This window comes from Engraulis encrasicolus, chromosome 23, assembly GCF_034702125.1.
Source record: "Engraulis encrasicolus isolate BLACKSEA-1 chromosome 23, IST_EnEncr_1.0, whole genome shotgun sequence".
Lineage (NCBI taxonomy): Eukaryota > Metazoa > Chordata > Actinopteri > Clupeiformes > Engraulidae > Engraulis > Engraulis encrasicolus.
The window spans coordinates 51394-77816 of NC_085879.1; the positions used below are offsets into that span (position 1 = coordinate 51394).

The 26423-nt window shown below is 43.4% G+C and overlaps 1 protein-coding gene across 1 annotated transcript in view; it reads left to right on the forward strand.

Annotated features, from left to right (window-relative positions):
- Positions 1–15898: 15898 nt before the first annotated feature.
- stox2b (storkhead box 2b) overlaps positions 15899–26423 on the forward strand; it is a 97369-nt gene continuing 86844 nt past the window's right edge. Inside the window, exon 1 of the mRNA XM_063190797.1 lies at positions 15899–16816. Coding sequence (XP_063046867.1) covers positions 16489–16816 — 328 coding nt within the window. The 5' untranslated portion in view covers positions 15899–16488. The remainder of the gene's footprint in view (positions 16817–26423) is intronic.

Consider the following 26423-nt stretch of genomic DNA (forward strand, 5'->3'; position numbering starts at 1 on the left):
TTGTCGTCACAAATCCACAAGCACTAAAAAGTCATGTTCTGCCTTTTTTCGGCCAAGAAGGCACCAAATTAGAAACTTATGCTACTATTCTACTACATATATGACCCACTTTCAATACATATTCATGTCTCCACGGGTGGAATGCCCCTTTAATAGATCTTTAGTCCTCTCCGTTGTCACACTGAAAGTAAACCAATTAAGGGCATTTTCTTAGGTTAAAAAACACAAATGTTATATGGGCCTTTTACTCACATCACGCATCCAGTGCAGCAAGGAAGCGTGGAGGCCGTCAATCCAGTTAGTGTCTTCCCTCTCTGTTGGGTTGTGGTGTGAGTGGAGTCTTTGCGTCTTGGTCACTGGCAGCAGGAGATTGTCCACTAGTCAGCAGGGTGATTCACTGGTTAGGCGGTGGTCCGCTGGCAGATTTTCCTCTTTTTTCTTTATATTAAAGTCCACTTTGATGCGATTAAAAAGTCGGCACAGGGAAACAGTTCAGGAGTTGTGGTCCTTTCTCTTAGGTGAAAAACCTGGAGGGAGACATGCAGACAAAGAAAAGAAATTAGTTATACAGAAATGTGCAAAAATGTAGGAACTGTGCAAACAGGTCATCAATAAATATCTATAAAAATAAAGTTTGCAAGACTACAAATCAGACTGAACAATCACAAGCCTTTATCTAGAAGATTGTAGCAAAGAGCTATATATGACCATTCACATTTAATCAACAGGTGTTAAAGGACAAGTGCACCATTTTCAACATTAAGCCCCTTTTCTGAGTTGCCTGCAATTTTTTCGAATTCCCCTAACAGTTTTTTTTTTTTTTTTTGATGTTTGCTGCTGTCTCCATTATTTGGCTGACCTAGATTTTGTCTGAAATGGCTTTACTATGGTTGTCTATTGGCATGTCCAAATAGGCAATGTTCTTTAGAAAACAAGGTGTTTTTTAAGTGTGCACCTTATAGACTTAAGTGGTTAGGGGTGTTCACTGGCCTTCCCTTACAAGGTTGAAGGCAACATATGACGCGCACACCATGATATCCGCCATGAAAAAGCAGTCGGAGAACAATTAACTCCTCCCGCGCTGATATGCATAGGCCTACCATAGGCCTACAATTAATAATCGCCATCCGGCATGGAAAAACAGACCGAGAACAATGAACTCCTTAAGGCCTGCGCTGATATGCCATAGTCTATTATAGGCTATATTATTATACATTGAATGATTTTGGTGTGTTGATGGCCACGCACGTAGGCTATGGCTTCAGAGCCTTTGGGACAGCTCCTCGAGACCTTCAATTCACCTTGTGTGCGCATCCTGTGGCAGGCAGCGCAAGTTGCAGCAACACTAACACAACGGTTTTCAAAGTATTTTCAAAGGGCCTTGCCATGGTAAAGTTTAGGATGAATGAACAGGCGAACATCCAAACACACAACTCCGAAGATCACCTCCTTGGTGGAGGTAGTCTATGTGAAAAGTGAAAAAAGTGAAAGCCCATTGGGAAACTCCAACTCCCATTGTCATTGTGACACAGCACTCCACAGCACACAAGTGAACACTGCACACAACGAAATTGCATTTATGCCTCACCCGTGCAAGGGGGCAGCCCTCAGTGGCGCCCCATGGGGAGCAGTGCGGTGGGACGGTACCATGCTCAGGGTACCTCAGTCATGGAGGAGGATGGGGAGAGCACTGGTTGATTACTCCCCCCACCAACCTGGCGGGTCGGGAGTCGAACCGGCAACCTCTGGGATGCAAGTCTGACGCCCTAACCGCTCACCCATGACTGCCCTTATGTGAAAACAATATAATTTTTAGCAGTTGTCTGCGATGTCAGCTGTCTATCCACCTGACATCAGCACAGCACACACATGGTCCCACATGTTTTCACCAAGCTTTTTTGTGTGCCTATTTTCAAGTAGGCCTAAAAAACACGAAGCCAGTCAAGTCAATCTTAATTGAAAACAAACGTTATCCAATAGGCCCAACTCACTAGAATTGTAGAACTAGAATTTGAAGACGTGTAAAGGTGTGTTGCAAAGTGGGATATTTAACATGGGACATTTGTCATTGCTAACCAAACGAAGCGGTAGGCAAATGGCCACAGTTTAAAAACAGACAACAGATAAAACTCACAAGGCAACGCCACGATGTGATCCCAGGCCTGGAAAATGCAGAAACAGACAACTCTCAGCAAAAGAGTCGCAATCTCACTTGGGCACTCATATAATCTCCGGTGTGCGCAATTGCTCATTAACTGGTGACGATTGGCAGGTGCTCGTTATGAGCCGAATAAGGAGTCTGTCTCCTGTGGATTTGACCACCACAGGTGCACGGTGTTCTATTTTTAGTTGCTCATTTCCAGAATTCATGCTGCCCATTCAAATGTTACATTTTAAACAAACATTTAGGCTACCACCGTTCCACCGTCATAGAGCACCCCAATCTAGCAGTCTTTGTGGGTAGCAAACATCAAAAAAGAAGGGTGAAACTGGCAGTCTGTTTTCATTATTTTTACTGTTTTCAAGGCAACAAGAGGACTGTCCGGTGCATTTCAACTCTCACCATCAGGGTGCAGTCATTCAATCAATGAAGAGAATATACGTGTATCACAGCTTTCAAATAGTCAATAGTGCTGGGCCCATCCAATTAACCAAAGTGAACAGGTATGTGTGAGACTTGGATGCATAAAGCATGAACAAAAAAACAAGTTATACAAACCACAAGTCATGAGTGAAAACTAATGTTCAGGTAGCCCAAGTGTGAGATTAATACACACTGAGCATGAGACTGTTTTATGGGACCTGTAAAGTTTTGCAAGTCAAATGAAATTCACACACATAAATGTCAGAACCCAGCCCTCCGTGACAAAGTTAGGATCACTTGTCTAGGCCAAATAGTCAAAAAATGTACATATTACGAAGGTTAACTCTCTCCCTGTTAACTCTCCTAACATTATGTGTGCATTAAACGTGGTAGTCAGTAATGTATGATACTAAGTGCATGGATGTGGTGTGAGGGGGTGACCAAACATACCTGAGATCTCCAAGCAAACCCAAGCACATGTCTTCATTGACGGACAGCTCAATCTCCCAAGCCGTTCTCCAGCTGGCTCTCCTCCAGTGTTCATCATTGTGAGGGAAACCTCACGATCTTCCATAAAATGCAAAGGTCCATAGTATCCACAAATGCCCACATGCAGTCAGGGTCCATATATCTGTGAGCTCTGTTAGCAGGGTAGCTCCAACGCTGGCCAAACATGCTCCAGCGTGCGAGCAGGTGCCTCGTGCTCACCAGTTCACCAGCCAACCTCTCAGGTGTTCTCCCACTCCTCTTTCAAAATGGCTTCCACTGTTTTTAAAGGCACAGAGCCTCAAAAGGTAGCCGGTGCCCCCATGTGGTGTGGATGTGGTAGTGTGCTGTCTAGTCTACATGCAACTACAATATCCCTCCGTAACAGTCCTTCCCCCCTCAAACCATGTTTTTTTAATTAAAAAAACATTTTAATCTTTTATACTTTTTTTAAACTCTACACATTTTCCTATTTTCTTTCATATTTACACATTATATACACTGTTCTCTAAAACAGAACTAAAAAGGACAAGAATAGTTTCCTCGGACATCCAACAAACATATGGGAAACCTTGAGAAAACTACAAAACCCAACAAGCCATCCGGTCAATCATAGCGGCTCTCATGTTATCGCTACAACCCACCAAAGCACTCCAGTGCCACCCCTAACTGGAGGCTTGGGTATAATTTGCCATGACTGCGAAACAGACCACATGGGTTCATGTGAACCCACAGGCAGTGTCCAATAAACCTCATGATGATACACACGACGCAATAGTTTAGGATCCACCAGGAGATTAATTTTCAATCCATCAGATGCTAAGGTACATTGTGGCTCCTCTCCCACAGGCAGGTCAGAGCTCTCACAGTTCAGGATTTCATTGTACATCACACTGCCCTCAGCAGCTTCACAAGTATCCACATGGGCATCCCTGTCACAAACAGCATTCTCTTCAATCTTTTCGGCAGTAGGACGCAAAGGCAAACTAATAACATCAGACACTTCATTCTCAGAAACGGGGTCAGCTTCTTGTCCATTCTCACCCAAGCTATGCATTTCAAGACTTTGCACTACCACCTCACACATGTCAGTACTGCCCAGAGCTACAGCGTCATTCTCAGGTTCAAAGGCAACACCATCAACAGTCTCCTTGCACACAGACAAATCACGGGCATTTTCAGATGGTCCCTCACATGTGCTGACATCAATAGCATTAGCTTCACTACAGTAGAGTTCCTCCCAATCCACAAAGAATGTCTCAGTTAGGTCCACTGTTTCCTCCTCACTTCCAACATTCTCCTCCCCATCAGTGACCTCGTCATCACAAAGCTCATTCATTTCTTCAAACAACGTATCTGTTACCTCCACAATTCCACTTTCAGTTTTCTCGATTCCCTCTTTCAAGTGCAAGCAGGGCACCAGCTGTTCGAAAGAGCCTGCAGAAGACAGAGGGTATTTCTGAGGGAGTGTAACCCCGTCATTATCCCGTTGTTCAATCTCTCTCTGTATCATTTCAATTTCCTGTCTCATCTTCCCTATGTCTTCTCGCAGGACTGCCATTTCCTCTTCATGTAGTTTTAAAGCCTCTGCCTTTTCATCACTTGCCCCTAGCCACATTAACAGTACATCAATGAGTTCCGGTTTCCTTGCATCAGCCGATACCTTCGCCCCACAAAAGTCCACCACTGCGCGCACATCTTGCTTAGGAAGTCTCAGCAACCGAAGTCGCGTCACCTCCTCTGCCAAAAAGTCTTCCACCACAAAGACAGACATTTTCACAATTCACACAATCAAGCTACTCAATGCAAACCAGACAACACCAGGGAGGACACCAATTGCAACAAACTGTAATCACTGACTTCCATTTCAATTGACTCGAGCCCCCATTTACAGAAATAGCATAGACATTACCCCAAAGGCTTACCTGACTAGCTAGCAAACAAATCAAACGCACATAGGACCTTGGCACAATACATAGCAACCAAGTAAGCAGCTGATACCACACAGCTCTCACTCCAAATCCAAACTGTAAACATAGCAAAAACACAGTAAGCAGTTGATACCTCACAACCCTTACAACAAAGAAAAGAATGCAAAGCAAAAACAAAACAAAAGAAACCAAGTCCTATCACAAAGTCATTAGCCTAGCCACCTAGCTACCCAAACACATGGTTAGCTCCCATGCTACAAACATTTATGCTAATTCACAAACCCAAGCTCATTGTCTAATGTTCAATCCCGGACGAAGCCTCCACTTATTACGAAGGTTAACTCTCTCCCTGTTAACTCTCCTAACATTATGTGTGCATTAAACGTGGTAGTCAGTAATGTATGATACTAAGTGCATGGATGTGGTGTGAGGGGGTGACCAAACATACCTGAGATCTCCAAGCAAACCCAAGCACATGTCTTCATTGACGGACAGCTCAATCTCCCAAGCCGTTCTCCAGCTGGCTCTCCTCCAGTGTTCATCATTGTGAGGGAAACCTCACGATCTTCCATAAAATGCAAAGGTCCATAGTATCCACAAATGCCCACATGCAGTCAGGGTCCATATATCTGTGAGCTCTGTTAGCAGGGTAGCTCCAACGCTGGCCAAACATGCTCCAGCGTGCGAGCAGGTGCCTCGTGCTCACCAGTTCACCAGCCAACCTCTCAGGTGTTCTCCCACTCCTCTTTCAAAATGGCTTCCACTGTTTTTAAAGGCACAGAGCCTCAAAAGGTAGCCGGTGCCCCCATGTGGTGTGGATGTGGTAGTGTGCTGTCTAGTCTACATGCAACTACAATATCCCTCCGTAACAGTACATATTCAGAGATATATGCGCTGACCTGTTGACACAAAATGTTCTAAATGAATGGCAAACTCTGGAATCTGGCACAAGTTTTAAACAGCAATCACTCAAAAATGTAAATTGTTAATAGTCAGAGTCAAGACCTCTCTATCAATGATTTTTACCTTGTTGATAGGTGAAGTGGTTTATTTTATTGAAAGACCGAGGAAAGTTTACTCTTCACTAAAACTGCTAGTGTGCATCATCACATCATGAACATCCTACCAGAGAGAGTTTAGATTGAGAGGGGACATATGGCGGCCATCTTGGTGACGCCTTCGGAGTGCTATTTTGCGATTAAGTAGACCAGATCTGAGAGTCAATGGGAAAAATGAATGGGGAAACTGAGTATAGGACGGAGGGGAACCTAGCGGTTGTGAAAACCATATGGTTGAAACGACCGTGAAAAACTGATCAATCTAGACTACTTGGTTGTGTCATACGAGTCAAAATAAAGCGATTTAAGCCACTTTTCCCACGTTTTTTTTGACAGAGCGCAGGCGCAGTAGTTCCATAACGGCACGAGAGCAACGGCTTTTCACAACTGAGCATGTGCATAATTTCGCGTGCGCCGATGCAGCCAGATGATTGGATCACTGGCAACGCAGCTCAGCAGGCACATTGGCTCTTGTTACCAGAAAGGCGGGAGATGTGCGGGTAGACGCCATATTTGCGTTACGAATCTTCACCGTTGATTTCTATGGACACCTAACGATTCTGTCCTATCTCCCCTTCCTAAAAAAATCTCTGATCCTACCCTTCATTTCAGTGAGGGGGAAACAGGGAAAATGGAGGAAAAACAAGTCTGGTGAACAAATAAAAGGGGGTAGGCCAACAAAAGATGTAAGGCCCGAACCCTGTATGTCTGCAAGCATACATACATGGATAAATGGTGGAGGAGTAACTACACCCTTTTAAATGTTTTTGAAGCGTTTATTTAGACAGGGTTGTTTATGAGATGACAAGAAGAAATTGGGAGAGAGCCAGGGTGGGGTTGGGAAATGACCCAGAACTGACTCAACCCCGGGTCTCCTGCATATGGTCGTCTTATATGTATGTCTTAGCGTGCTGCGCCATAGCACCCCTTCAATCTTACTCCTGACAGTGTGTGCATTTCAATATGCAACCTTGCGTCTTCCACTTGTGTTTGTGGCCTCACGTTTTGCCGATGCCCCGCCTCCATGGAGAAAAGAATTAAATTTCCCCATTGTCAGTCTATCGAGTTATTGAAATATAATACCATAGAGCTAGAAAATAAGGGCGTTCATGATGGCGTATTTTTGACGAGGTTGAAAATTTGCTAGGCAGCGAGCATGCTCACTGTGTCCGCGTGAAGCATCCTGGTTAGAATTGCCGTTCACGACGCAGTTGAAGGGAGTGACCTCTGCTTGGCAGTCGTGACACATGGCGTTGAACCATCGCGGGAACAAAAGTTTTGTCAAGCAGCCACGCAGTAACAAAAACCTACTGCGCTGGGCAGAAGACCTCCTCCATGATGTGAGGAATCTGCCGTGATTGGTGTTCATAGCTCATGTGATTCATGTGTGTGTAGTTGAACGGGCTTCATTTTCTACATGCTGAAATGCATGTCATGCTCAAATGCAGCATACTCAGAGTGGTATCATCCATATGTATGGTCGTACAACCCACTTACAACAGTAAAAAAGAGAAACAAACCACCCTGTCGTCACATGCTCCATCTTCGCCACGTTAGGAGTGTATGCCGTAGGTTACAAAATCAGTACTATTCTGCGGGCCGCCTGCTCGACGGTTAGATTAGTGGTTGCGCGCCTGACTTCCATTCGTGAGGTCCCCGGTTCGAAACTGCACCGAAACACAGGAAGTCTTTAGTTGCTGATGGTTAATGTGGAAACAGACCCGTTGCCTTTGTGGTTGGCGCGCCATGGTAAAGCTACATATTGAACACCTGGGTTCAATCCTCGCAGGATGGGTTGGCGCTGTTAAGTAATTTTAAAACGGTCCTATCTGAATGTCGACTTTGGTCCCAAAACACAAAATGAATAGCCTAAAGTGAGCACTAATTAACTGAATTATTACATGGAAGTGAAGCCAAATCATCACAAATTTAACTAAGAGTTGTACCATGATTCATCGAGTGGTAACCTGTGTCTCTACCTCAAGACCATCCGATTTCTCTTCGAGAGGCAGAGAGAGCCTCGGATTTCACAAGCATGTGCCGACATTGGTAAGCGCGTCATGGAATTAGCGCCATGAGGATTTAATTCCACGAGAGGGCGCCCTGGTACACCCGCTGTCAAAAAAGGTAGATCCACCCACAGACCTATAGATCCACCTTCTTTGCCGCTGTTGAAATCTCGTCGTCCTGATGTGTCCAGCTTGGTTGCGACGCAGTTATCCCCTCCTTTTTAAGACCAAGCAAATCACGTTTTGATCAAATCTTTTACTGCGTGGTTGCGACCGAGCCTATTAACACTAGAGAGGACCCCGCCCCCCTTATTACGGCAATCTGTAGCGGCCATTATCTGTAGGTAGATCAGAGAACTGGAAATTAACGGAGAACGAGGCTCACCTCTCTCAAAAATGGCTTAATCATGTGAAAATGTCCATCAACACACTATACAAGGACAATAGTTGAAGTGTGTTGCTAACTATGTTCATAAAAGATATTATTTGATTTTTAAATGTATTTTATCGACTCATATGATTTTAGTAGATATTTAGCCTGCCATTTCAAATCTGGTGTTTGATTAATGTGTTACTTCATATTCACACAGTTTTAGTCAATTTTTTGACAGGGGTGGGCGTGTTCTCCATTGACTTGCATTGCCTGAAGGTACCTACACTACCTACGGAAGTTAGGAAGCTCCACCTGCCATTTCCCAGTGCTGTCGCAAATTGCTGTGTCCTCTCTAGTGTTATTAGGCTCGGTCGCAACCACGCAGCAAATTTTTTTATCAAAACGTGATTTGCTTGGTCTTAAAAAGGAGGGGATAACTGCGTCGCAACCAAGCTGGACACATCAGGACGACGAGATTTCAACAGCGGCAAAGAAGGTGGATCTATAGGTCTGTGGGTGGATCTACCTTTTTTGACAGCGGGTGTACCAGGGCGCCCTCTCGTGGAATTAAATCATCATGGCGCTAATTCCATGACGCGTTTACCAATGTCGGCAAATGCTTGTGAAATCCGAGACTCTCTCGGCCTCTCGAAGAGAAATCGGATGGTCTTGAGGTAGAGACACAGGTTACCACTCGATGAATCATGGTACAACTCTTAGTTAAATTTGTGATGATTTGGCTTCACTTCCATGTAATAATTCAGTTAATTAGTGCTCACTTTAGGCTATTCATTTTGTGTTTGGGACCAAAGTCGTCATTCAGATAGGACCGTTTTAAAATTACTTAACAGCGCCAACCCATCCTGCGAGGATTGAACCCAGGTGTTCAATATGTAGCTTTACCATGGCGCGCCAACCACAAAGGCCACTCTGTTTCGTGCACTCTCATACATAAAGGACAAGATAAGTCGCTCGCAACGGGTCTGTTTCCACATTAACCATCAGCAACTAAAGACTTCCTGTGTTTCGGTGCAGTTTCGAACCGGGGACCTCACGAATGGAAGTCAGGCGCGCAACCACTACTCTAACCGTCGAGCAGGCGGCCCACAGAATAGTACTGGTTTTGTAACCTACGGCATACACTCCTAACGTGGCGAAGATGGAGCATGTGACGACAGGGTGGTTTGTTTCTCTTTTTTACTGTTGTAAGTGGGTTGTACGACCATACATATGGATGGTACCACTCTGAGTATGCTGCATTTGAGCATAAAATGCATTTCAGCATGTAGAAAATGAAGCCCGTTCAACTACACACACATGAATCACATGAGCTATGAACACCAATCACGGCAGATTCCTCACATCATGGAGGAGGTCTTCTGCCCAGCGCAGTAGGTTTTTGTTACTGCGTGGCTGCTTGACAAAACTTTTGTTCCCGCGATGGTTCAACGCCATGTGTCACGACTGCCAAGCAGAGGTCACTCCCTTCAACTGCGTCGTGAACGGCAATTCTAACCAGGATGCTTCACGCGGACACAGTGAGCATGCTCGCTGCCTGGCAAATTTTCAACCTCGTCAAAAATACGCCATCATGAACGCCCTTATTTTCTACCTCTATGTATAATACTGTTGTCCGTGATGTCATCACTACGTATTACTTCGTGGTATGAGGCCACAAGCAGAAGTGGAGGATGCAAGGTCGCATATTGGAACACATCCAGTATAATTTACCACCATGTAACATTGCTAACACTTTTTTAGCATATTCATATGTAGCATTGTTAGCATGATTAGCATAATTGTTAGCATGCATGCTAATCTTTTTTAACAAAGTGAAAATGAATCACAGTGACAAATGTAATATTGATGGCAAATTAGCATATTAGCATGTTAGCATTGCTAGCATGTTTGCTAGCTAGTATCCTTGGGCTTATTCGTGATGAGCAGTGCTGCTTTTGCTCAGCAGCGTGTTGCTCATTGCTGGTTCAATTCCCACCCTTATCAATATGACATATTACATTGCAATGACGTGCCCTTGACCGAATCACCTGGCTGGCCCCATATGGGACTGTAATCAATACAGTACCCTTTATCTTAGCACTTGCAAGTCACTTCCCGTTAAACTTTAGTTAACACTTTGTGTGTGTTCGGGTCATTTTTGAACCGTTTTCAAGTTTAAGTGTAAAAAACACACTTCCCTTTATTGTCCTGGAATGAGGCTTCATCTAATCCTCAGTCACAATCATTTCAACACAAAAATATGTTTTGTAATTCTAATACATTTTAAAGGTCTAAAAAAAAAAAGTTACATCTGTGGTGTTCGTCAAAATTGACCCGGCATTGATTTTTGGTTGTTGTATGCATTTCTGAAAAGCTGTTGATTGCCCTTTGTCCTCAGTTTGGTGATTGATGGTGAGGAAAATATATTTCTTGCCTTAAAAAAAAATTGCCAGCTTTTTCATATTGCAAATCCAAGATGGCCGCCGGACAGTCCCATACACTACAATACGTCATATTTCCGTTTTGAAAGGAGTACAGATGTATTTCTGGTGCCTACTTATATGTTTTCATGGTCAGGGAATCCATTTCGGCATTATATCATGATCATTTTTGCACATTTTTTTGAAAAATACATTTTTACACATTATTTTGTCCAAAAAACATCAAAAATCCATAACGCACCCCAACATGTAGAACTGGTCTTACACTTTCCATAAAGTTGATGTGGCAATGAGATAATGATCCATGTTCATAGCATAGTGGATTCAGATGAACAGTGTGACTTTTTTCATGTTCATTGAGTTGTTCATTTCCTATATCTTTGCATTAGATTGGCGGAATAGCTGTGACTCTGACAGAATTGTTATTTCATATATTTACCACAAAAAAATCATATAAATATTGAAAAACACCAAGTCAACATATTTAAGCTTTCATTTTATGCACTGAAAAACTAATTTAGTTGACGTTTGGTCTTTATCCTGCTATAAATCTCTTTGGGTAGGTTGGACCCGAACACCACAAATGTCACTATTGATGATATTTTCTAATATTAGAGAAAAACTAATAAAAGAAATTTGGGGGTTGTTGTACTCTCATATCAGCTCTAATATATGAAAGCCCATTGGGAAACTCCAACTCCATTGTCATTGTGACACAGCACTCCACAGCACACAAGTGAACACTGCACACTGCACATGACGAAATTGCATTTATGCCTCACCCGTGCAAGGGGGCAGCCCTCAGTGGCACCCCATGGGGAGCAGTGCGGTGGGACGGTACCATGCTCAGGGTACCTCAGTCATGGAGGAGGATGGGGGAGAGCACTGGTGGATTACTCCCCCCACCAACCTGGTGGGTCGGGAGTCGAACCGGCAACCTCTGGGATGCAAGTCTGACGCCCTAACCGCTCACCCATGACTGCCCATATGGACAACATAATCACTAATTGTATCACTTTAGGAAGTATTAATAGTGAATTTATAAAGGTTTTGATAGTTTTGCTCATCAAAAATGATTTGCATAATGTAAGATAAAAGACCTGTTAAGTCAAAAAGATGAATAAATAAAGTAGTATTTCCATTGATATGAATACCTACCAAGTTAGCTATGGGGTGAAAAAACAATATTGGTGAGAACTAGTGTTTTCAGGTATTTTATGGCTGAGTTTTTCTATCACGGGTCAAAAATGACCCGAACACCACAGGTGTATGCAGTATTGAACACAACACAAGGGTTAAAAATATCTACATTCATGTAACCAGCACCTCTCTTTGCTGGAAAAAACATCAACTACATCATATAATAACAACATTGTTAAAACAGTACAGAGAGTCTTAAGTAACAGATTAAGACAATGGCCATTACCATTTTGGTGAGAGTTTATTTGCTTATTTGTTTAGGCCTATTTGTGGGGTCTCTGTTGGCTGTGGTAATGCAACAAAAATATGTCATTAACTATTACATACAAAGATTAAACAAGAAAGTCAAGACAACAGTGTAATGCAACTAGACTGCCTGTGCAGTCGCCTTCGACTGCTTAAGGTATATCCCGGAAACGCAACGCTTTCAGTCCCCCATCATTCCTACCACTCCCGTCCACCTTTTCATAAACGTATATGATAAATACAAAATATTAAAGAAATGACGTGCATAGGCTTAACCAAATGACTATTGTGAAAATGAAGCAAAAAATGAGGCAAATTGTAACACTGTTTTAATGGTGTACTATTACAGTGAATATTCCACATTAGGTACAGTGTAATAACCATTGTAACAATATCTAATACCATGTAATACCAGTGTAACACCATGTACCAATTTTGTACTACATCGTGTATTTTTGTGTAAGTGGTATTACATGGTATTGCATATTGTTACACTGGTATTACACTAGTATTACATGGTATTAAATATTGTACACTGGTTATTACACGGTACCTGGTATTACCTATTGTTACACTGGTATTACACTAGTATTACATGGTATTAAATATTGTTACACTGTACCCAATATGGTAGATTCACTGAAATGGTGAACTGTTAAAATAAGGTAGTACCGGGCAAATCAATCCACCCAGTCAGAAGTTATGGGCCAAATAAAAATTCCGCCATTTTGAAACTGTTGACCTCCAAACTCAAATCAGCTCATGAACCTACCCTAGAGCATTAACACACCAAATCTGGGACAAATCCATCCGATTGGTCAGAAGTTATGAGCCAAACAAAAATTCGGCCATCTTGAATTCAGCCATCTTAAAAGTGTTGGCCTCCAAACTCGAATAAGTTCATGAACCTACCCTAGAGCATTAACACACCAAATCTGGGAGAAATCCATCCACCCAGTCAGAAGTTATGGGCCAAACAAAAATTCGGCCATCTTGAATTCAGCCATCTTGAAAGTGTTGACCTCCAAACTCGAATCAGTTCATGAACCTGCCCTAGAGCATTCACCCAAAAAATCTGGGACAAATCCAAACATCCGTTCAAAAGTTATCGCGTTAACACGAAAGACCTTACGCGGCGGACGCGGCAGACGCGCACGCAAAACCATTACATCCCCGACGCTCCGCGTTTCGGGGATATAATAATAACAGTGGCTCAGTGTGAAGGTGTTAAACTCAGGCCTATGCAATCCACGGGGTCAGCTCTATGTTCCCACAGCGGGGGGCAATCTCCATTCCGACACACCACCATTCCAACAGTAGGCTAACGTGATTGCGACGCCTCTGACGCACCTTGTCTGCCTTGTGCTAGGTATTGTTTTAGGTTATAAGCCCTCTTTACCGTGTTTTGTTTAGCAAACACTCGTATATCATCTTTCATGTATTTTTGATATTGTTGCAAGTGTTTACAAGCGTGTGAACAAATGTGTGGACTAACCCCATTGACATTTGAAACAATCAAGCGCAAAGGAGTGAAGAAAGTGAGCGCAGCAACAGGTGCAGACTCATAGGCTACATGCCTGTCTTTTTTCCCTGAAATGGGCCAAAATACCTACTGGACAATAATTAGTCAATGTTGGAATGGCGGTGTGTCGGAATGGCGGAGTGTAGCGCAGGAGCTCTTTGAGCAGGCCACTATCAGTCAGGCGAATGCCTTTGTAGCGGAAGGTGATCATGCACTAAATGGAGAATACATCTTTCTGAACTCTGGGAGGAGGTTCAGACTCCCCTGGTGCAAATATAATCGTTTTAAAAATTCCTTTATACCCCATTCAATCAAGCTACTGAATAAACAGAGAATAAGAGAGATTGAGTGGGACAAAATGGACCTCTGCAGCTAGTGTTGGGACTGTTGGTGGGGATGGAAACTAGGGTAAAAGCTGGGAGGGGGATATGTAAACATGAATGCATCCCTGTGTTTACTTTTTTTTTTTTTATAATGTAAACTATGGAATGGATGTAACCTAGTTATTTATTGCAGGGTGAAGGTATGGTTGGTTGTAGGACGGTGTGTGTGTGTGGGAGGGGGATACTGAGCTGTGTGTGTGTGTATGGGGGGGGTGTACTGAGTGTGTGTGTGTGTGGGGGGGGGACTGGATGGGTCAGGGGCAGTGGGTTAGGACATCCAGTGCTTCTGAGCATGTAGGCCTACACTGTTTTTCCTCTATTGTTTTACTGTTGTTTGTTTTTCTGTGTTGGTGTCATGTGTCCTATGTGTTCTATGTGTTCTTTATGATGCTGCAACCTCCCTGTCTCCAAAGCAAATTTCTCCTTCGTGGAGACTAATAAAGAAACCTAACCTAACCTAACCTAACCCCCACAGCCTATTGGTCCCACAGCTTATTCCTGCTGCTCCATGTTCCCTTTGGAGAAATTATTCAATAGAGCCCCTACGTTCCCACATTTCCGAATACACTAAGAGAGCACACCTTTCTGTCCGCCATGGAACATAGGGCCTAAATTTGAATTACTCTTAGAAATGTGAGAACATGGAGCAGCAGGAATATGCTGTGGGGCCAATGGGCTGTGGGACCAATGGGCCTGAAATGTCAAAATCTTAGAGATTTGGGACCAATGGGCTGTTTAACCAGTGGGTTGGGGGAACATAGAATACGCTCCCCAATCCACTCAACCAAACCTGGTTGCTGATTCTTGTGTCTATTACATACCATGCGTGTTGGCCTAGAGACTGTATTGAGGATGTATGTGGTCACAGAATAAGTTGTGGCATAACTGGGCCTCACTACCATGTGTGGCCATTGTGCTAGTCTCTGGATTTTTAAAGCTATTCTGCAAGAACAGTAACAGTTCTTTTCACTGCTCAAAGTTTTATGGTGGATGTTACGTAGGCTAGTCCGCTAGTAAATTTGGCACAGTAGAAGAAAACCATCTCTGTCCATGGCTAATAGGTCCGGTCTGGTCTCAGTTATTTTATCATAGGCCTAAACCTAATGTTCGTGTAATCTTATCTAGCAGACTATAGTCCTAGTCAATTACTAGCCTACTAATTTACCTATGGTTTGTACTCTATGTTTCTCACCCATTTTGCCTTAATGTGCCAACTGTATGCGTATCCATATTCGATTTGACATTTTCAGATTACTCTCTCAATGAAACTGAATTCAAAATAACATTCGCTATTCACTCAATAGCAAGTAGCCTAATTGTTTTATTGTTTGACCCGCGCTGCTGCTTCCTAGGCCTACTTTCTGTCCAGAACAATCTGTTACATTCACGTTGCCAAAAACACATGATTGTCTTATCAGACACAATGAGGATTAGACTACAAAAAAACACCAAGTGCCATTTAAAAACTACAACTGTGCTGTACTGAACTTGTTGCTGGGTTAGCCTACAGAGCAGCATGTCGCCCTTCAACCTGCAGTGGATGTCGTAATGAATGCTACCTACCTGTAGGTGGTGTTATGATAAACACGGAGGCGGGCTTCATGGAAACATGTTCTAAACCTCACACTCGCGCTCGAGAAAATAAGGAGGGGCGACCTGGGGACAGTACGGGGCCATTGCAGCGCAAAGAACGTAGGCTATAGCGTCAAAGGAAGCAGTGATGCTTTGATTTGGTTTGATCGGCAAACCTTCGAAGGACACGCTATTACAAGTAAGCCAGTCGAATCCTTTGTGTGGTGCTCTCTTTGGGACAGGCATTTCCGCAACAGGACCTGAATAACAACGAAAGGCCGTCAACTGGAAAACGCATTCGCGGTTTTGTCTGCGGACACGGGGTCTGTCTTTCGAGGATACCATTGTCAGTGCGCGAAGATTGTATACCCAAAAGGTGAATAAACGCGAGGTGGGTTTACCTACGGACGGAGGTGACTTTTAGATATACCCCGTGCTGGCTGTTTATTTGTGACAAAGGAATATATTTTCCGCAACACTAATTACAGCCCGCGTTACAATGAATATGTTCGCATCAAATATATTGAATTGCCTCCTGCATACAGCGACTGGTCAAGTCAAATGATTAGCCCAGTTACCGCTAATCCTCGCGCAAACCATGTCTTCGTTACTGAACAAAGGATTGTGATAAAGGAGCCGACTCTGTCTCTTACTGTATATTTGACTACCACGAAAACAGAAGAATGGAGCCGTTTTTACAGATCGCGCCCCATTCTCTCGCCATTGTGCTCGCGCGGACAGGAGGGGATGAGCCGCCAGGTGTTACCGAGAGCGACGCCCCGCCGCACCATCACACAGGTTACGAGATTTTTGCGGATTTCAAGTCTGAGAACATGCAACACTTCTGGAACAAAATGGTATCGGACGCCATCGCCGAGACGTTTTTCCTCGGCTGGATCGACGAGCACGTGCTGCTGATCCAAGGCAAAGAGGATCACCTGGAGGTTCTGCGCGAGGGCTGGATGAGGCGGACGCTCAAACCGCCGCAGGGCTTCGACATAAAGTACCTGGGTAAGCCCAATAACTGGCCTGTTGTTGTGGCAGCTGTAGCCTATGTGGCACTACTGTCAGTGCAGTGGAGAGGGAAGTCCATGCGCACATTGCATATTCACGCATAAATCATTATCGCTTCAAAATGATATAGCCTAGCTGAACTATGCTTTTAAATGTGTTGTAGGCCTATGCCACCCATAGTCTTACAATCGTGAGTGACTGACATCATTCTCATTCTCGTGCTTATTCATTTAGGCATATTGCATCCTTGCCAAATGTCATATTCAAGTTATAGTGATATGAAAACCATTCTCATGAATGGGCTTTGACCATTGAATATAGTCGGCCTATGCTTGGCTTAAACCCAACTTTCAGTCAACATATGAGGCCTATAGGCCCTATTTAAATTTAAAAAATAAAGCTGTGGGTCAGTACTGTCTTACAAAGGCTCAATAATAATGGATCAGATGTCAGGCCTATCAGACAGTGATCAAGCATAGGCAAGTGAAGCAGGCAGACAGACATACAACCAGCCAGATAGACAGACCACTATCCTCACAGTTGATGTCAGAAAGGCTTTAACAGATGGCTCACTAAGAAAAATATGATGGAGAGATAGAATAGCTCTAAACCAGCCTACTTGCCTTTCCCCCCCCCCTCTCTCTGTGCAGCACACCACCAGTGATCCCTCCTCCCCTCATCAGAAAACAACAGAGCACATTTCTTACGTTGACACTGGCATACATTAATGTCAAACTCTCTCACCCCTTCAAAAACAGCCAACAGACCTGTCTATGTGTTACTTTATTCAGCGTAGCGAGTGAACGAGTGCATAGAGCAGAGTTGCACATAATAATCCTCTCCCATACGGCTGGGCATCCTCACCAGATGTGGCCCAGTAGCGTCACATGTTACGCTACACCAGGCCCACGGTAGCTATCTTCTATGATTCCCATTATCTGCGCCAACCAGAGCAGAAGGCACTATGAATCACACACTTTGTCCCCCTCACTGTCCTGTACACACTAAACACAGGCCTTGTGGCTCAGTGAGCCCCATAGATATACTAGTACATACACACACAGACTGAAAATAGCCGCATTCTCTGTTTTCTACGAAGCGTTGGCTTGCCTGGGCTGTATTTATTATTTTATTCATTTGAGAGCAGTCAGTCAAGGCTGCAAGCAATCGCCTCTCTCTTTTGTGAAGCTGTGGGCAGAGGGGATAGAGAAGACGAGATAGAGAGGGCAAGCTGGAGAGAGAGATAGAGAACAAGAGAGAACAAGATGTGGGCTGTGGTAGTGGGAATAAGAGAGTAAGGGAGGTGTAAGAAAGACAGAGAGAGAGAAACGTGGGAGTGAATAAGAGAGAGAGAGAGAGAGAGAGAGAGAGAGAGAGAGAGAGAGAGAGAGAGCGCGCGCGCACAATTTTTGAGAGTAAGATGTGAAAGGAGGAGAGAAAGGGGGTAGAGAACTTTAGGAATGAATAAGTCCATGAAAGTAATAAAGACAAAGTCCATGAAATGAGCTGGCTACCCTCTGTGTTGTTGAGCAATGCTGTGCCTGTCTGTCCTTTCCTGTCCTCTCCAGTGTGGGCCATGGCCGGCCCATGAGAGTAGCGGCCTGTGTCCGTTGTGACAGCACAGGACAGTGGCCAGGATTCTGCAGCGCTAGGCAGCCATGGGCACAGAAGCGGAGTTGCTGCCCGCTCCGCGCCCGTGTGTGTGTCCTGTGTCCTCCGCCATTGTGTTTGCCCATCTTGTGGAACCATACTGACCTCAATACAAGGTTGTGTGTGTGTGTGTGTGTGTGTGTGTGTGTGTGTGTGTGTGTGTGTGTGTGTGTGTGTGTGTGTGTGTGTGTGTGTGTGTGAGTTGGTGAGTGTGGTTGGAGTGGAGGGGTTGGTCCAGGATAAGGAGTGGTGGGGATGGGGGTTGGACCTTACCCCTTGCTGTTGAGCCATGACATTCTCAGCATGTTTGCTTTGAAGGGCACACAATCCCCCCTTTCTTCATTTAATTAGCAGTCGGACAGCGTTTCGGTGAGAGCCTCCCAGTAATGAGTTTATGACAATCTTTTAATCTCCATTCAAGTATAGTCAGGAGCGGATAATCTTGCCCCGGGGAGCATCAGAAAACTCAACCCCTACCCCCCACACCCTTTCTGACCACCATCAAGATTTATAAGTTCATTCAATCACTTACTTTAACTTGGATAGCTAGCTGTATCTCTCTCCTTTGATCTTGTAAACGCTTGAATTGGTTTATGATACAGCGACCCGCAGTCTTTTAAAGTAGATGTTCGGTGTGAATCGATCCATATTTGTGTTGTGTTAGCGTTAGCTTCCATTTCATCTTATGATCTTTTTTTGGCATCAATTTATTCTGCGACCTCAAACAACAGGGTTAAAGGGACAGTTTGGTCAATTTCAACATGCAGTTGTATTGCTCACGCTACCCTTGACTTGTCCGTACCTGGTGATGCCACATTTTTCGGCTCAGCCCTTTCCGAGATATGAGCAATTCTAATGGGGGCAGCGTTTGTTTACATTTTTAAAAAATGAAACATAGGCCAACTCAAAATATTTTCCCAAAAGGTACTGCTGTTTGCTAGTTGTCTGCTGATGTTTTATAACCTTTTGGATGTTTTTGGGAATAAATAAAAATGTTTTTTGAAATGTAAACAAAGAGCTGCCCCCATTACAATGACCAGGATCTCGGAAATGGCTGAAGAAGAAGAAAAAAAAATATCAGGCACTGACAAGTCCAGGGTAGTGTGAGCATTACAACTGCATGTTGAAATTGACCAAACTGTCCCTTTAAGGGGTCAATTCACCTCATTTCGCCTTAATTTTTTTGTCCAGTAATCTCTTCAGAATTTTTAATTTCATACATTTCAGAAGTTCAACCTTTTGTCATGCAGCCCCGATAAATAACCCATTACATTGTGTTCACACAGCAATAGGCACAATAATGAGGCTGTGTTGAAGGTGTTTACATTTCAGTAGGTCAAGTACTGAATCTAAAACAAAAGTCCTTTTCTTTACAACTGTGAACTGAGAGGCTTGCATGGAGCGCATTATTCATTAAAACTTATTTTTTTCTCCGATTTGTTAAATGGAGTCAAAGGTTATGCATGAATTACTGACTGCTCTATTTAGAGCTGTGAAATCACATTAAGTGAGTACAGACTCACTCGGCACCCTCTGAATGAACCCTTTTGACCTTTGAAGGAGTATATGCTATACAATCAGAACTTTGTCAAATTTGTATGCGATTATTATTGGCATATTTTGCTTTTTTATTTGATAATTTATTCATTCGCGTGATAGAATGGAAAAGCATACTCTTTAATTCTGTCAAATGTATTTGTATAATTTTCCGACCGTGAAAACGTGCCATGTTGCTTCTATTTTTGGTCATTTTGAAACCTAGCATAGCCTATTTTGTGTGTAATATCCTGTGTTTTGTTTAATCCCATTGGCAAACTTAAGCAATTAGTACATATTTATAAACTGGACATCCATACAGGGAACAGTACTATTCCATAGAGAACTGCCTGCGTACACCACCAGCTCTTGTTATCATGAGCAAACCATTGGTTTGTCCAAGGCGTCAATGGTAACATGATTCTAGGGGAGGCTATGGTGTTCCAGGTGTGTGGGTTTGCAGACTGGATTCTTGCGGGGGATGGTTCTCATTCTGGGTGTGCTATGGTAGGCTTTCTGCTATCTGTTGGATTGTGGGCTGGGGTTGGTTTTCTATAAGCAGTATAATGTGTCAGCAGGTACATATGAAGGGTAGGGGAGTGGTGTTGGTGGTGTTGGAGGTGTCAGCCGCAGACACTGAATCTTAAAATTAAACTCAAAGGAAAGGGATGGCCTCGGGAGACTGATGCTGGCACGACAGAGATGCATGGGTTTGTGAAGAAAGAGTATATTTAATTAGAGTGTGTACGTGTCTGCGTGTGTGCATGCATCACCATAAATGTGTTTGTTCTGACCAGTGAAAATAAGCATTTGTGTCTGTGTGTGGGAGTGAAATCGCCCTGTTACTGTAGTGTGTGTGTGTGTGTGTGTGTGTGTGTGTGTATGTGTGGGAGTGTGTGATGATTAGTGGGTTAAACCTCATGTTAGTTTTTGGTAGATGAGGTGTGTGTGTGTGTGTGTGTGTGTGTGTGTGTGTGTGTGTGTGTGTGTGTGTGTGTGTGTGTGTGTGTGTGTGTGTGTGTGTGTGTGTGTGTGTGTGTGTGTGTGTGTGTGTGTGTGTGTGTGTGTATCTGTGTCTCTGTGTCTGTGGTCTACCCCCACACTGTGAGCATCTTCAGCCGTCCTGGTTCGTTTGGCCTTTGTCTCTACAAGTCAGAGGAGTGGCCTTGGCTACCCATAAATCACTGGGGCAGGTTGCTTCCTGACTCCAACAGCCTCGTCTTCCCTTTCTCATCTGCTCCATTTTCATGTGTCACAATATTTAAAAGCAGAGAAAGGCTCGAGGACTTACAGGAAGACTTAAAAGACAGAATATAAGCTAATGTCATCATCATGTACAAACTTGAATGAAGTAATGCGCGCTATATATACGGTAGTACACACAGCACTATATACAGTAAATATAGAATCAAATGTAACTATAGAATCACATACATTGAGACTAATACGTATTTGCCTAATAATACAGACATTATAAGTCTATCATTTTAAGGGTAGGTGTATTCTAATATGGAGAGGCAGGATATCAAAAAGAAAATTCAGAAAATAACTTTGAAGAATTTTAATTAAAAACACACCTGTCACAATGGAGTTTTTATTTTTATCCACATTTTAATACATTAACAGATTTTAAAAATATCTATATTTAAAAATATTTGCATACGAGTAACTAGCCATGGATGTTGGTGCAGTGATTGACCTTTTCACCATTGTTAAGTACAGCGGCATGACATTAGAGTCACTCATGTCTAAGTAAGTGATGCTTTGGTCTTTATTCAACCTTGGCTTTGACACAGCGTCTCTTGCTGAAGTTTTTTGGGCCTCACAAAAACTCAGCCAGAGGCCACCAATTTTACTGTTCACTCCTGAGATCAAGCATTAGGTGACTGTGGAGGTATGCAAGACATCACTTCATTCCTTTTCAAACCACAGTCATCGCACTCTAAACACAATTACACCGTCAGATGATTTTGACAACCCACACATCTATTCCTGTAAGGCTCCGAGATGGGTCCTGATGGTAATAGCTGATAGCAACGCTGAGAGACATGTAGTCTGTTACAGGATTTATAAGCGCATAATGACACATTAATATGCAACTTCACATGTGCATCTTTGAAGGATTTTTGAATGCTGATGACACAGTGGTGCTTGACAGAACATGTACGAGTATGTACAATGTCTCAATCTCACAGCACATGTGATGAACAACTTGGTAGGTTAGGTCAAAAGCTTTATCAAGTTGATTAATAGGTATGCTGTATAGAGAAAGTATTTAAATGAGGTCTGTTGAAATGAGAAATATATTTTCTTTTCTGTGCTTTAAACTGTCACTAAAACATTTGTGTTGGCCCAAAGATTGAAAGTAAGATTGTTTATCGTTCAAACTACAGAGAGACAGCCAGCTCCTTTAAACTTACTTTGTTTACTTAGTTAACACGTATGCCATGGAGGATGGCAACACAAGTTAGTTCAGAAGGGTCTTGCCTCCTGTTGCAAGATTTTGCCCCTAAAGCATAGATGAAGTCAATGTTGAGTTCTCAAAAGCAGTCTCTTAATATTCAAATAACATTATGGACAAAGATACTTATAGAAGAGTAATTATGTGCGTACTGTATATCATAATGTATATACAAACGCATACACAATATTGCAATATATTAATAAAGTCATGTACAATATAATATAATAGAACCGAATAGAACAGAATAGAAAACCATTTTTATTATCAATACAAAATATAATGACATTTAAAGCTGCTCAGTAAAGTGCACACACAAACATACATACAGTATAGAAACATAAACACAGTGTACAATGGATATAAATGTGTTGTGTGTATCATACTTATATACTGTAAGCACAATGTACAATGAAACGAACCACACATACAATTGCTATATTACTAACTACTACTATGCAAAAAATGTGTGCAAACCCCACTGGAAACAGACATGACAGTAAACAGAGTATACATTTGCAAGACTTAGTATATAGCAGGCAGGTTCATGCTGCAGTGACACAGTAGTGAGTGGCTGACTAATCTTGTGTGGGTTGGAAAATCCCTGTCGTGTCTCTCTAGCCCTCTGCACAAGTCGTCCCTGTGGTGACATGGGCTTGGGCACACAAAGGCTGGCCTATTGTTTGCACACAGTGGCTTTTCTCCTCTCCCCTCCTCTGCGCGCAGCAAGCCAGGGGACGGAGGAGTCATCTGACTCAGCTGGGACAGGACAGATGGGGGACTGTGATGCCACGGCCACGCCACGTCTTAACGAGACTCTGATGCCATGGTCACTAGGTCTTTAACGAGTCTACTGCTGTCTTAACAAGATGTCATGGCCACCAGGTCTTAATGAGCTTGTTGTCTTGTCTAGTCTGACTCATCAGCCACACGTGCCCAAATTGATTGGGACATCCCCCCCTCATCCCATGCAGTTGGCAGGACACACATGCTTAGGAAACACAGACATGTATGTACAGTGCACACACACGCATGCACATGCACACACACACACACACACACACACACACACACACACACACACACACACACACACACACACACACAGGAAAGCCCCCCACCCCCACATCCTATTGACAGGATACACATACTTAGGTACAGCCCCCTTCCCAATCTCAGTGGCAGGACACACATACACTGTACTAAGAAACACACACACACACACACACACACACACACACACACACACACACACACACACACACACACACACACACACACACACACACACACACACACACAGCCTTGAGCCAGGGGATTCCATGGCTACTGGTTGTGATCTCATTGGCATCTGTAGGCGGTGAGTTTCCCTCCAATCCACTTATGAAGGATCATCCCTTACCAACGCTACCCCCGCCATAGACCTACACACACACACACACACACACACACACACACACACACACACACACACACACACACACACACACACACACACACACACACACACACACACACACACACACACCATATTAGACATTTGATTTATTTCTTGGATCCAAGAGACATGCAAGGGGCACAAGGCAAGGTCCAAACATTCTGTAAAGTTAAGAGGTCAAATGATATGACAGATCTACACACACACGCATGCACGTACAAGCACGCACAAACACCGCATATTAGACACACACATGACAACAGGCTTTTAGCTAGGGGGCGTCTGGGCGTCTTTTCGACGCCCTATTTTGAAAATAACAAAAATTTGGACGCCCTACTTTTTTAGTAGGACTCCCTAAAGACGTCCTATTTTTTCCACTTTGTCCGCGTTAACCATGCTGATGTTCAAAATTCGCCGAGTCCGAGCTTTCCCACGATGGACGATTTTTATTTACATCGCCATTTTGGAAGTTTTAGAAGATAAAATATAAAATACACCTAACCGGCTCCATCCTCCTGCTCGTCCCATCCTTCCCCCTCCCCTCGCGCTTCTTCGAGTCTGTCCCTCGAGTCGCTTAACGTCGCAATGATTCTTCATTAAAAGTTTTGAAGCTATGTTGGGCAGAAAAACCATGTGGAAACGTCATACTAATGTAAGCTACAGAATGTTATGGTTTGGTCATTTTAAGCAACAGCCTCGCGAGGGGTTTGCGCGCAAAAAAGATACATAAGTTCATTTAAAGCCCATAGGCCTATGTCATCATCCAGAAGACAGCGGAGGTAAGTTTGATTCACAGACCTAGAAAGAACTATGTAGTGCTACGCAATCTGAGTAGCTATCCGATGCGAGTCCTTCTGTGTAGCGCGTGCGCTTTGTGGTCGTTACCTTGACACAACCCAATGCATAGCACTAACTGCAAACTCGTCAGAGAAAAAAAGGTGACGGTGTCCAGTTCTCTGGCTCTACACAATTCACGTGAATGGCCCAATTGACAATGAACAATGTGACAGTAGCCAAAAAGTGGCAAGTTTGCAGGTATGAAACGTGAGTCCAGCTGGTCCCCGACGTAAAATAATATAAAAGAATAATAAATAGTAAAAGAATTAGTTGGTTTTTTTTTTGCACATACTAATGTTGACATGATGTCCTGCTACAGCAAATACAAAGCATTAATATTTACACAGCTGATGCCCCCTTGCCCTGACTGCTTCATGTTTTAACAAAGGCAAAAACACTTGGTTGTATTGGTCAAAATTTGCTCCTCAAATTGCAGGAAATTGTGTTTGAGAGCATTAGAAGTGTAAAAATTTTGGGGGGGAGAAAACCCTAAGATCGCCCTAAAACACTTGTGCCTGCGGGTCGAGGCGCCGCGGGGCACCCGCGACATGACCCGCCTGCATGACATCCTACAGCATCTTAGACTCACACACACACACACAACATCGTAAATATAGGCTTGGCTTCTCATTAGGGACATGATGACATGACCGTCACCACAACTCAGCCTCTCAACGCGCATGCCCTTGAACGTGGCACACCTACAGTGTTATTGTCTGCTATATCTGAAGCAGAAATTGATTAAGCAATATTGCTGTGCCTTCTAAGCATTTGTTTCTAGCTGATATTTTACTGTAATGTCAAGGCTAGATGGCTGAAGTGTGATGTGTGGAGGCATTTCTCCCCTCTGTTCTGGTTTTGGGGGAGGATGTGGGTGTCGTGACCAAAACTCTGGATTTTTTTATTTTTATTTTGCTTTGTTATTTTTGTGCTAATATACGTCATGTGCCCCATGGCATACCTCACCTCAGGTTGCCAGTTCAGATATTTAATGCTGTCCAACTGACGGCACAAGATATCTGTCCAGCTTCAACAGCTTGGCATGTTGGCTGCACTACCACATGTATCCACTAGAGGTCCTAGGGAGATCAGAAATTAAGAGTGCTTCACTGCACTCATTGATGTTGGTTTGCTTTTTTTGCATAGAAAACCTTTGGCCTGGTCTGGTATCACTAAAGCACAATTTATTTTTAAAAACCGGAGTGCTGGATCAACAGCCATTGGGATTTTTATATTCTCAAGTTAACGGAAAGGTTTTTTTTATATAAAGGAGAGCGGGGTAATGTACACTCTCGTTTCGTTAAATGGTCTGTGGTGTGAATGAAAACACCAGCTACTTGTATGCATTGTAATACTCTGAATCAACTATGCAATAACCTGTGAATACAAGGCTACATAAAATGAACATCTATTCTCTTCTTCCTATTGTGATGGGTACACAGGATGCTATTAATCCAATGCAGGTGTAGTTTGGGCTGGATGCTCTGCGAACTGCAGCAGTTGATTGTAATCAGATTAGAAGTATTTCATGACCTGTGGTCTGGAATCACTGCTTGTACGTGCGTCACAGATATTACAGCAGACCACGTTTGTGATGAATCAATGCCAGTCATTGGCACATTTCAGTGAAAGCGTCTGTGTCTGTGTCTGTATCTGTGTCTGTTGTGCTTCTTCTTTGACAT